This window comes from Sphaeramia orbicularis, chromosome 4, assembly GCF_902148855.1.
Source record: "Sphaeramia orbicularis chromosome 4, fSphaOr1.1, whole genome shotgun sequence".
NCBI classification, from domain to species: Eukaryota; Metazoa; Chordata; class Actinopteri; order Kurtiformes; family Apogonidae; genus Sphaeramia; species Sphaeramia orbicularis.
Window position 1 is genome coordinate 1,723,388 of NC_043960.1, and position 13,245 is coordinate 1,736,632.

General features: G+C 38.9%; 2 protein-coding genes across 2 annotated transcripts in view; one reads left to right on the forward strand and one right to left on the reverse strand.

The window, feature by feature from the left end:
• hmcn1 (hemicentin 1) overlaps positions 1–5,022 on the forward strand; it is a 169,073-nt gene extending 164,051 nt beyond the window's left edge. Inside the window, exon 107 of the mRNA XM_030132214.1 lies at positions 749–5,022. Within this exon, the coding sequence (XP_029988074.1) occupies positions 749–1,115 (367 nt within the window). The 3' untranslated portion in view covers positions 1,116–5,022. The remainder of the gene's footprint in view (positions 1–748) is intronic.
• Positions 5,023–5,479: 457 nt separating this feature from the next.
• Positions 5,480–12,876, reverse strand: arpc5b (actin related protein 2/3 complex, subunit 5B). The gene is made up of 4 exons (XM_030132436.1): positions 12,594–12,876; positions 10,206–10,278; positions 7,074–7,250; positions 5,480–6,230 (listed from the first exon to the last, which is right to left on the reverse strand). The coding sequence occupies exons 1-4, from the start codon at positions 12,731–12,733 to the stop codon at positions 6,168–6,170; spliced, it is 453 nt and encodes a 150-aa protein (XP_029988296.1). The 5' UTR covers positions 12,734–12,876; the 3' UTR covers positions 5,480–6,167.
• Between the last annotated feature and the right edge of the window lie 369 nt (positions 12,877–13,245).

A 13,245-nucleotide genomic window follows, 5' to 3' on the forward strand; every position in this document is an offset into this window, starting at 1 on the left:
TATATCTGACTTTTTATAAATGAATTTCACTGTTGCATTCATTCATTTCATGTATTTGTTTTGAGCAAAAGAAAAAAATCAAACATCTTTTGTGTACAAGGAACTAATGGCGGAGTAAATACATTAATAAACGAAGGGGATGAAGATAAAATAGGAATTGCCATGAACACTAGCAGTAACAAAATAAATTCAGTATGTACTGCTCATGACTGATGGTTGATGTTAATGGTTGCATTTCACTTTTGTACATGTTGATACTTGTCTGAATCTGAAGAGTAAGCTTCAGTTTAGTAAAATTTACATTTAAATATTATTAACTAATTGGGAAGTGCTTGAATATGATAAAGGGGCAGTTCCCACCTCAGTTTAGCCACCAAATTGGAGTTGCGACTGTCCAAATATGGTGCTTATTTACAGAAAACTTGACGGTCACAGATGCATCCTCAGGTCGTGGCCCAGCACTCGTCTTCAAGTGGAAACCAGTTATTTTTGTGGAAACCAATAAATGATTTTCACTGATATATCACAAGTGTGCATCAAAGCTCCATCCAACAGTTGAACTATGATGTATTTTATTTTTATGACTCGTACACAGGCGTTGTTTCTAAACCTGTATTGTTATAATATACTTATTGGATCCATTTTTTGAGTAAAAGTACTTCATTACATTCCATCACAGCAAATACTCCTCACATATTCAGGCAGACTATATTGTTCCTTACCCAGCTAACATCTTCATGTTCTGCAGGTTCTGTCTGAAAAACTGTCCCCCCAACGACCTGGAATGCGCCCTGAGCCCCTACGCTCTGGAGTACAAGCTGTTGTCTCTTCCTTTTGGCATCGCAGCCAACCAGGACCTGATCCGGCTGGTGGCCTACACCCAGGACGGAGTGATGCACCCGAGGACCACCTTCCTAGTGGTGGACGAGGACGTCACGTTACCCTTCGCCCTGAGAGATGAAAACCTGAAGGGGGTGCTGTTCACCACACGGGCGCTGAGAGAACCACATACGTATCGCATGAAGGTCCGAGCCCTGTCCTACAGCCAGGACGGAGGCATCGAGTATCAGACTACCTTCATTGTATACATCGCCGTCTCTGCCTACCCCTACTGAGAGCACTTTAAAGAATGTGAGGTAAGCGGCGAGTCGCCACGATTTGCGTCCTCAACAATAATAATGATCCATGAGCGAGAAGAGACTGAAAAAAAGACTTTGTTTGGTGTGTGACTGAGCCCAGTGAGTGCAGACACAGGACTGTGGGTTTACAGCAGATACAAAACAAAGAGGAGGTGTGGACAAACTGACTATTTATTGGCTTTACTTGCTTTGTCAGGACTTTATTCACATTATTGCTTTGACTTATTTTGTCGTGTCATGTCCCCTTACCCATTTAGATTTATTTATATATCAGTTAAGACTGACTCCTCACAGCTGAAACATTGACCGCTGGCTCAGACAGTAGACCTCCGGCCTACTCATGGAGACACTAAAATAAAAATTAGCTAACCTTTTATTTACATCTACCTATTATTAACTTATTGGGAAGTGCTTGAATATGATCAAGGGGCAGTTTCCACCTTCATTTAGCCACCAAAATGGAGTTGCGACTGTTCAAATATGGTGCTTGTTTTGGCGATAGAAAACTTGACTGTCACAGATGCATCCTCAGGTCGTGGCCCAGCATACGTCTTCAAGTGGAAACCATGTTATTTTTGTGGAAACCAACCTGTTTTGTTTTTTTTTTTCCCACCGATTACATCACAAGTGTACAACAAAGCTCCATCCAACAGTTGATAACTAAGATGTATTTTATTTTTATGACTTGTACATAGGTGTCGTTTCTCATAATGTATTGCTATACTGTACTTATTGTATCCATTTTTTAATAAAAATGAAATAAAATAATATACAGTGATAATTAGGGATGTCACTGTATGATTGTGGCATAAAGCAGACCTTACACTGTTTCAGCTGAACAGAAAGTGACTGTACAAACATTCTGCACTCAAGTACAAATGCACATACTTGGATGAGTTCACTATCCTTGAATCATAAACTGAAAATATTGTATGAGGTCAAAATAAAGTTGACCTTTGGCCACCAAAACAAAATCAATTCACCCTTGAGTCCCAGAGAATTTTCTTGTCAAATGAGAAAAAAGTAATCTTCTATATGTTCCTAAGTTTTCATGTTTATAAAAAAAAACAAAAAAAACTGGCATTTACAGGTTCTAGTGACCTTTGACCTCTAACTAAAGAAAAAGCAAAGGTTGTCAAAAAATACAAAAAAAGTAAAGTTTTTAAATACCTACTTTATTACTTCCATCTGTGTCAAAAACATCAGAAAAGCATGTTAGCGCACAAACATTTTTAAAAGAATCACAACAAAGTTATGTTTAGCATTCATACCTTTTATTTTTTTGTCAAAAAGCACAAACATAAAAAAGGAATATTTGAGTAAGGCAGTTGTACATCAGTTTGGTATGTTTCCACATCTTCTCACACTCGCAAGAAGAGCATCTCTGACTAGAAATACATGAAGCAGAAGGAGAAATCACACCATTCCTCTTTTAGTTCCAATGTAAAACCAGTCATTACTGCATTAGAAAATCTATCTAATGTCCAGATGCATCATCACTGATGACAGTATTCAAACATGAACCCCATGTTTAAATATTAACCGGTGAGTGACATGACTCTGATGATGCTTTTGTGTTTTATAGAAGCAAGATGTTTATGAAAAAATCCATAAGTGACCTTTACAAATGAGCAGGAATAAAAACGGAAGAAGCAAAACCAAAACAGTAAGTTTTGAAAATGTGACTCATTACTTTGAAAGACACTTAAATCTCCAACACTGTCTTAAATGTTTTTGCTAATATTCAAGGGAAAGTAATTCATTTTTGTAAAACACATTATTTCCATAAAAACACAATAATCATTTGGCAACAGACATCGTCTGCCTCATAAGGCAGACACAAACATTTCATTTCCAGTTTTCTTCCTCATATAAATGTGAGGGAACTGTGTATGTTTGTGTTAAAAACAGGATGTTACACTTCACTGAAAAGGGGAGGATTTTTTGGAAAAATCCAAAAGCGGGAATTTTAACTGAGATTCAATACAAAACTCACTGGATTTTTCCAGAAGAGACAAAAAACGTGTACAAAACACGGGTATGAAATGCTTAAGAAAATACATATTAAGAGTGGGATCATGCAAATGGTGTATATATTCATATATAATTTTTTATAACAATCCTCTCCTGCAGTTTTAAAATCCTCTAAGCCGTGTTTTCTATTTTCAATGAGAATGGATTTGACCTGGAGGTGACAGCATAATTAAAGAAAATGTGTAGTTATTATAGATTATTTGCTGTTAAATATTAAAATAAAACACAAACAAAAAAAAAACCACAATCTGAGAGCATATCCTTGGGGCTCATTTTCCTGATAGTCTAAACAGTACCAGCAGAGTGAGATGACGTCTGTACAGTAACAAACAGGACGTGAGGGGCAGTAAAGTGGGATTATAAGAGCGGCGGTGGAGATGGCAGTCTGGGTAATAATCCTCAACTGGGCCTGGATGAATGAATAAACAGAGACGGATGAAAAACAACATCCCCCTCCCCCTTCTCCCCAGGATGGATGTCGACCCCCGTGAGTAAATCCACTGTCCTCCATCTGTGACGGAGGCTTTTCCGGAGCCTCCCATCGCTAAAGAGGAACATGGAGGCAATCAGAGGATTTACACAGGGTTGTGCTTTTATTCCATCAGGAAGTCTGGACTCAGTACAAAGACGCAGTGATTTCTGAAGAAGCTAAGAAAGCTAAAACCGTCTGTGTCTGACAGTCGACGGAGACACATAAAAACACCGATTCAGTCCTACATTTTAAAGGTACAATGTGTAACAACGTGAATAAACGTACATGTATTAATTGTGAACAGATTGTAAAATACCTTAAAACTGTGCAGGTTATTTTGCCGCTGACAGCACCAGCTCAACACTTTATTTTTTACATTTCCAATCCAAATCCTACCAGATACTATTTCTATCATCATCTTTATCGAGGTTCCAAGTTAAAACGATACTAAACGTGATATAAAAAGTCCACAATCACTGCTGTGTCAAAATGTATGTTAGCTAGCCGGAAATCTCTGAACATGTCGAAACAAATTCTCAAATATTCAGTCACGTTAAATCGACCCCAGATTTTAAGTCTAAACAACAGTATTCCAGCCTGAAATACTTCAAAACAACATTCTATTAAGTTACACCTTGCAGTTTTTGTCGATCATTGTTGCTGCGCTCATGGCTGCATTGGCACGAAGATGATGTCACAATGTTTATCTTGTGTAACTATGACAACCAGCCACAAAGAGGAAGGAATATACCTACAACAGAAACGCAGCGTGCTCCTGCCAAAACCAAGACAAGTTGAACAACACTGATAATGGCAATGGAAAAGAAGCAATACACTGATTTTGGGTCAGATTTTCTGGAAACCTGCAAAAAAAAAAGGGCCAAAATTCTCAGACGCACTGTGACGATTTTTAATTAATAATCTAAGACTCATGTTGGGATAAAAACCCTGATCGCTACAGAGTAGTGAGGGATGTTACAAGGACTACAGAGGCCAGTGTCCTGTGGAATGACACATATTGTTCTGAGATTCCTCCCAGTGTAAACTCCAGCTCATGAGCCCCTCTGCTCCTCTACAGCAGCAACAATGTACAACACCAGCTAACGTTAGCATCAAAACAAGCAACCAATTCCCTGCACAAAACACTCCAACATTACGTCTGCATAAGTACACACGTGTGAGCTACAGGATAATAATACAGTACAGTTAGTACAGACGGTTTTAGGATTGTTAGACATTGTACCTTTAAGGGATTTGTCTCTGAATTATGGAATTTGGAATCATGGTTTGATGTAAAGTAGCAACAGATGATGATTTTTAATATCAGTTTTTCCTAAATTTGTTGAAATAGTAATAACGAAATAAAATATACAAAGAAAAAAAAAGAAAAATGTGGTGTCTGTGGCAGTGACACCTGTAATAAAGTATTTATTTAACCCATAAAGACCCAAACAAACTGGGGACCAAAAGCCTCTACTGATCTGACATGTTTAGTACCTGCTGAGCCACTAATCCTATCAATACATGTAAATAATTAGTGTCAAATGCAGTTTGTCGTCTTTTCATGGTCATCAGATACGACCCATTTGGACGGTCAGAGGCTCCGTAGTGAACGTGGAAACACTGTCATCTTCTACAGCATTGATTCCCCAGTAAAACCCATGGAGTTGGATCAATGACAGTGGATGGACACACTGGGTTTATGTTCAGATAATGACAGATTTGCTTAAAAAGTCACTTTTTCTTCTGTTTTCTCTGATATATTAACCCTCAACTTAAATCTGAACTTTTATGAACATGATTAGTAAATTAAATACAAGAAAATACATGATTTTCACTAAAAAAACCTAAAAATACAGAGGAAAATATTTTAATAAATCATTTAAGAACGGTGAAATCTAGAGAAAAATCCATTTGGGAAGTGCCACAAAAGTAACACTGGTCTTTATAGGTTAAACCAGTTTGTGTTAAATAACTGGTCGACCTGCTCATCTACGTTTCAGATATGATCCTGATGTGTCTGAGGGAAGCGGTAGATATATCCTTTCATTTCCAAACCTCATCCACTGCCGCTTTAACATGTGAACAGAGTGAGAATAATAAAGCTCTGGTCCTGGTTCAGATGGACACTAACTGAACCTCCAGCCGAAGATTCAGAGGTGTTGAACAGTGGTATTTTTGGTACTGTGTATAGAATGAGCTCATACAGAAATGAGGAACAGAAACCATAAAAGTAGCACAGACGCATGGAGTGAGGAGTTATTTGTAGCACCCTGTGAGGAATACGATTTAGTCGACTGTAATCATTCGTAGGAAGCAAAAGTAAAAGCCATTTTTAACCTAACGTGACCCAGATTGGATTCTTTTTTCAGTCTAGCCTTACACTCGACAGGCTGTCATTTTGTTAAAAGGTTGTTTTTTCCTTTTAGTCTCTATGCCATCTGTTAGATTCAATGTACAGCACATGCACTCCTGCCTGTATCTGTCGGAAACGTGGAGTGAACCGCCGCTCTGGGTCTGTTTTACACTGTCTTCCTGGCTGTTAGTACCCGGACGATGCTGCCCACGCCGCCAGCCGCCAGCGCCTGGAAAAGAACAGCACAAAGACGCATTTCCATCATTAGACTGAGAAGAAAAACACCTGGATGTTCTTGGTTTAGTCAGAGGTTCATGAAGACAAGGGCTCAGGCAGGTCTTCACACTAAACACTCAGAAGAAAATAAAACACTATTATTTCAAACACTTGGATACTTGGGCTGTATGTTGACATAAACTGACTTCTCAGAACAAATGTTTCATACATGTTTCTCTAACAACATCCTTAGACAAGATGATTTATTTTTACAACATCTGGAAAAAAGAACAAGGTGGAAGATTTTGAGACTTTGTTTTGACTTCATATTTCATTCATGTTCAATCACCTGTCATTTCTTTTTATTTGCCGTCTTTAAAGCAATGGCTCCCACACTTTGAAGCTCAAGACCAAATAACATCTATTTTCTGTCTCCAAGGGTCCAAATTTAAAAAAAAAAATCATCTGCTGCCATACTGTTTCCATTTTTACTAAGACAGTGTTTCAGAGTCTCTTTTTTAGATCTATTCATTCTGATTTTGGATTTAGTGACACTGAGCAGAGAGAGCTACTGTGTAAAACATGCAAATGGATGTTCTGTACTTCTGTTCATGCTTTAGTTTACGTTACATCAGTTTATGATTACATTTATATGTGCATTTTGCTTCCTAAAATTTCCAATATGAGCTTTTCAGTGCTGGAAATTCAGCAACAATTTCCTTCTCAAATCAGTAAATTAACATGTAAGTAATCTCTACCCTACTACATTTCAGTATTAACCTTCCAAACACTGGTTTTGATGTTCTACTCCTGTTAGGGGTCACTGTAATAACAGACCATGTGACTGGTCACTGACCTTTTCGTGCCACTGCAGCAGGACTGCGCTGCTGTTTTCTGAAGGTCTCTCGAAGCCTTTGTAGATGTATTTCATCAGCAGGTCGACGCCGTTCTTATCCAGTGACTGCACTCCTTTCTCGATGTCGCTGCTCTTGAAGGAGCTGAGGACCTTCAACACCAGACCCTCTGCACGGTCCTGGAAGGAAGACCAGGAAGGACAGTTAACCCATTACACCTACACACATATGCTGTAAATGCTCAGTCTGGAAAATACTATTACTCTGTGGAAACCTTTTGAGTGCAATGCCAGATTTTGATTAATAAAACTTGGGGGGGGGGGGCTTAAACCTGGGCCATTTGTTTCCAGTCGGAATCATTTCAATGTTACACAAAACAATGGCTTAGCCCAGTGGTCCCCAACTGTACCGGATTGCACAGAAAGACTGAATAAAAAATATTTTACTCATTGTAAGTGTGTGAAAAATGTTTTATTTTGAAAAAAGAGCCCACATACATCCGTCTGTTCCTCTGAACATGGCAACAGGCTCGTCTCGGTCACATGACAAGTATCTTAAAAATTAAGTCCACAAGCATAAAAAAGAGTGGGAAAAAATCCTCCCGTCTTTGCAGAGCTTCTTTGGAAAGAGGCAAAGGCCCGATGAAGAGAAAGAAAGAGAAAGAAGAAGAGTTCCAATTCAAATACGGCTTTACGACAGGCGGCTACGGTTTACGCTACAGGTGATTCTCGCGCCAGTTCCGCTCTATATAACATGGCGGCAGGCAGTTGAAGCAATGAAGCCTTCTAAACTGCTTCAGTACATGAAGAACAAGCACCCGCCATTAAAAGACAAGCCCTGGGAGTTTTCTGGAAGAAGAAAACGTGAACAAGAAGGATAATTACTGACGGCCACTACATTAACAAATGTGAGTGCACTGTGAGCGGCATACACAGTGGCTAACCGCTATGCTAATGCTAACACAACCTTTTGCCGTGAACTTGTAGGAAAGGCTGCAGTTCCACAGAGCACGGGTTCCTCCTCCGGCCAATTGAGAATATAGCAGCGGACACTGAGGCACAATTGTAGGAGAGGATTAATAAGTCACTCTGGTAAGATTGAGTAGTCTAATTATGTTGACAACAAGGCCATACTACTTGTTTCTGTGCAGTATATGTGTATATCAGTAGGATATGGTATATGTGTTGTGCTGAATTCTGCTCCCTGCCGAGAACTGCTCCCCTTCCTGTCAGCCATGAGGAGGTCAATACTGCAGTTCTGTTTTTTTGTCTAATATTAAAAAAATAGGCCAACTGTATGGTACATAAAACTTTCAAAAGTTAAATCTTAGACATACAACACACAAAATATATAAAAAATAAAACAGATACTAACGAAAACTATATATTCCACGGCTGGGGATGCAGTTTTCGGCAGGGAGCAGAATTCGGCACCGGGTACTGCCGAAAACTGCATCCCCCACCGGAATGAGTTTATGAAGTTACAGAAGTGAAATGACTTTAGCAGCTCACATTTGGAGTTATTCTGGTGTGACAGGGTGAATTTGGTGCACCCTGTCCTCTTCATGGCTGACTGAGGAAGGGGGAGCTGTTTTCGGCAGCTGCTGGCGATGCAGTTTTCGGCAGGGAAGTAGAATTCGGCACAACAATGTGCACTGCCGCTGCCATCCAACGCCACAAAAGCAGAACTGTTGTCGGCAAGTGCACAGATGCACCTGCTGCCGTGGCTGTCACTGGACGGATTTCTGTTTAATTGCTGTTTTTATGAAGTTTGCAGCTGAATGTGAGTACGCACTGTGTCATTCACAGGGAATTCCAGGCCGAAAATGTTACCAGAACTAAACAGTGTATTGAACGTTGTCATTAAAGTTATTAACTAACCCAACGCAAACGCCTGCTCTTATGCTGCCTTCACGTACTATCGGAAAGATGCTCCTTTCTACTTGTGGTTTCGAAATTTGGAGTATGTTGTGTTCAAGCTCTTTTGTTGGTTTGTTGAAATGAAAAATGGTTGACACATTTTATCATGACCTGCTACTTAGGTAAAGCAGTTTTGGATTTGTTAATTAATCTGCTACAGCTTTTTTTTTTTTTAATTATTTATTTTTAACAAATTTTGTATACTATAAATGTGCAAATTTCCCATAATTACCACTGCACGTTAAGGCAGGGTAAGATCAGGGCAGAATAGTCTGAGATTGTCAAAAAAGCACTGGATATTTTACTTCCATTTCCAACATCCTATATATCAGGAAACAGCAAAATTCAAAGCCATCACTTCATACTGTGAGCTTTATTTTTGCTCTTTTTTGTGTCCTTCAGTGAGTTTTAGTGGTAGAGAAATAATATTTGGTTTTTTAAACTTTGGTTTTGTCTCACAGTACTTGTACAGTTTAGTAAAAATAAATAAATAAATTCTTTATTTTTTTCTACATATCTTTATTCTGTAACGTCAGAGCTGTAGAAGGTTAAGCTGGAGTCAAATTCCTCATTTGTGTGCACTAACTTGGTCAGTAAAAGTGATTCTGTTTCTACTGTTGGATCTGCTAACTGTTAGCTTAGTGCTCCAAAGTTTGTTACTGGGGTTTTGTTTTATGAAGTTATTCCTGAACATACACTGGTCTCTGGCTATTGGCTTGTTTTACATATTTTCCCATGTAAGTGCTTATTACTTGGATTGTGTTCTGTTTGCTGAAAATTTGCTTTATTGAGCATGTGTATATTGCTACAGGTGTAGTTTTGCATTACCATGGAAACACAGACAAGCAGGGCGTGTCCATTTCCAGTCCAATTCTAAATACTTAAAAGCACTCTTTCTAACACGTCCGGATTTTCAGTAATTAAAAATAAATGAGAATGCCAAGTAAATCAAGATATTAAATGATGATTCAGTGATTCCATCCTTGAAGTGAGTCATGGTTTTACTCCAAAGTGATGTATTTCTGTGTTGAAGATGACCGTGGGTACAACTACAATAATACAACATATAATGTAACAATACAAAATGATAAATACAATTCACCCACAGGAAAACATAATCGAAAGGACATACAATACTGCAATATAATATAAACAGGAAATGGCCAGAGGCAAAATGAACATAATACATCAGTGACATAGAAAACTGAAGCCCACCTTGACATTCTGGTTCTTTGTGTTGATGGGTGGATTCTTCAGAACCGCATGTAAAGCCTCCATTAGATTTCCTGTGCAGCGAAGGTTAAGGATGTACCAGCAGCGTAGTGTTTTACTTAAATACAACAAACAGCTCTTTACTGTTCAGATCACTTTAAGTATACATAGAAAGAACGAACATATGGTAATGATGGCAGATGTGTTCACTTTAAAGAGTAAATCTTAATGATGATGAATGTGTCTGTACATGTCTGTATCTGTGATTTAAGCCTGAGGCATCGACGAGAACTCTTCATGGTCTTCAGTGGATGTTTCAGTATAGAAACATGTTAAACTCAGCTCTAATGGAATGTGCTATACAGGCATAATGTCACTTTCTTTGGCTTAAACCAGGCATTAGCGATCTCTACAACATAATGACATATATTTGACCCAATATAAGGAGAAAAAAAAAAGGTCTGGAGCTGTAAAAAAAATATAATTTTTTGATTATATTTACGATTAGTATATTTTCATTACAATATAACAATTTATGAAGTTGCTCAAGTACAACAAAGAAAACAGTTGAGATTGTTGTTTAGTATCCTACATTCTTTATTCTGTACCATTCTATGTCCTTAACAAAACACAAAGATTATTGGACATTCTGTGTGCTTATTCTATGTATAGACTGTATATTTTTACAGATTGACAAACTAAAACCAGCTTTAGGAAGACAATACTGATGCCAAAATGTTCTAAAGTAACTCGTCTTCCTGATATTTAAGAGATGCTTTTTAACTTTTGAATTAAGTACAGTTTTCAGATCATTACATTAACTAAAAGTACCAATACGTCCGTGTAAAAATAATCAGTTAAAGGAGAAGACCTGGATAAAAAAAAAAAAAAAACAAATGAATCTCAGTGCTCTAGTAATGGCAGCAAACTGTGATTAAAGCACTTGCCTAAAAGTAGAGGGTTTGTTCCCTGTGACTGATAGTGTTATATAAGACATCATTAGATTATTAATTCTGAAAAGTGTGTGTGTGTGTGTGTGGGGGGGGGGGGGGGGGGGCAGTTTTGTTTACTACATGCAACGTTTTTTTGTAATACTCAAATCAATAAAAAAAAAAGGATGTTGGTTAAAAATAAATGACTGACATGAACTGATAATGAAAATGTTTGAGTCAGCTACATGCAGCTTTTGTAAGACATCCGAATACAAAAACAGATTTCGTCTCAAAGCATAATATCTGAGAAGTGCAGAGCTGCACAGTTTCCTACATGAGTAAATGCACAGATACTATCCAGATGTGTTTTTGAATTATTGTTGTTATGCCTTATGTCAGAGGTGTCAAACTCATTTTAGTTCAGGGGCCACATTCACCCCAGTGCAATCTCAAATGGACCGAACCAGTAAAATACCAGTGAAAAAAGTTAAATTACATTATGATAATGTTTACATCTACAACGTTTCCTTAAAAATCTGAATAATATGAACAACTTGAAATGTCTTACGAAAAACAAGTGCAGTTTTAACAATATTCTGCCTCAGTTTAGTATTTACATATGTGCATTACAACTTACATTACAATTACAAATACACAAAACATTTAGTAACAGGTAGAATATTGATAAAATTGTTTGCTTTTCTCAAGACATTCCACATTGTTCATATTTGTTCAGGTTATTCACATTTTATGTAAAAGGGTAGTTTGTTACTGTAAACATTTTCATGTAATTTTACTTTTTTACAGTAAAACAAAGATAAAATGTGCAGTTGTCATTACTTATAGGTCTGGTCTGACCCAACTGAGATGTAATTGGTCTGTATGTGTCTGTATGGAACCTGAATTAAAATGATTTTGACACTACTAATTGTTAATATCTTCAGTGTAATTTTTGCATTTCATAAATTCATCCCACGGGCCGGATTGGACCCATTGGCGGGCCGAATTTGGCCCCCGGGCCGCATGTTTGACACCTGTGCCTTATGTGAAGTGAAACAGTGAAAACATTCCCCTCAGTGCTGGGCAGGTGGACCAGCAGTCTGACTGTCCATGTGTTATCTGACCTGCACAAACACACTGAACACACACTGGTGCTGGATGTGCTCTAATGCTGAACCTGGAGCGCACACACACACACACACACACACACACACACACACACACACACACACTTATTTCCAGTGAATTACAATTAAATGAGGTCTTGTAGCCTGTGGGAACAGAAATCCCAGGAATGTGACTGCCAGGCAGGTCTGGACAGTGCCTGGCCTAGCTGCAGACGCCCCCGCGCACAGACTGGAACTGTGGGCAGGTTCATGTGAAAACCCACGGCTCTGTCTGCGTGGAACCCTGCCACCCGTGTGGATAAACCCTCTAGTGCTCGGCTTTTAAAGGATATTGCCTGATGAGGGAGTCCACCTCCGCCTCGTCGGGACCCAGCTGGTTTTCTCCTCCGTCCTCCTCGTCCACGAATTTGTTCTCGTCGTACTCGTCCACGTCCACGCGCCGGAAACGGGCAGACGCGGCTTGTTTCGACATGTCGGCTTTGGGGTCGGGTTCTGACCGTAAAACGACGGGGGGGGGTTCGGGCTCAGGTCCGGCCTTCCGTGTCCCGGTAGTCCTGCTTTTTGATGCGGCTGTCACACAGGAGGCTGGCGGCTTCCTCCCCTCTGCTCTGTGGACGCAGGACTTCCGCGTACGTCACACCGCCGCGCGCTGGCCGAGAGCAGATCACGGCGCGTGGTTCCTCTGAAGGCCACTAGATGGAGCTGGAAGCTAAGAAATACGACCGTCCAAAAAACGGACAAATAAGACTTCTGACATTAAAATATACAAGAGTCCAACTGAAGATATTTTACCACCGTTTTTTAAAACTACAAAATAGTCCAATTTAAGACTTTTAACTTACATCTTACTAAAAACAGTCCATGTAAAGATGTTCTACCATCATTTATACACAAAATAGTCCAATTTAAGACTTTTAACTTACATTTTACTCAAAAACAGTCCATTTAAAGATGTTCCACCACCATTTATACACACAATAGTCC

Coding starts and splice junctions, on each gene's coding strand:
- arpc5b (XM_030132436.1), bottom strand. CDS start 12,733: ATGTCGAAACAAGCCGCGTCTGCCCGTTTCCGGCGCGTGGACGTGGAC. Junction 7,251..10,205: donor CAAAGAACCAGAATGTCAAG/GTGGGCTTCAGT, acceptor TCTTCCTTCCAG/GACCGTGCAGAGGGTCTGGT. Junction 6,231..7,073: donor TGCTGCAGTGGCACGAAAAG/GTCAGTGACCAG, acceptor GTTCTTTTCCAG/GCGCTGGCGGCTGGCGGCGT.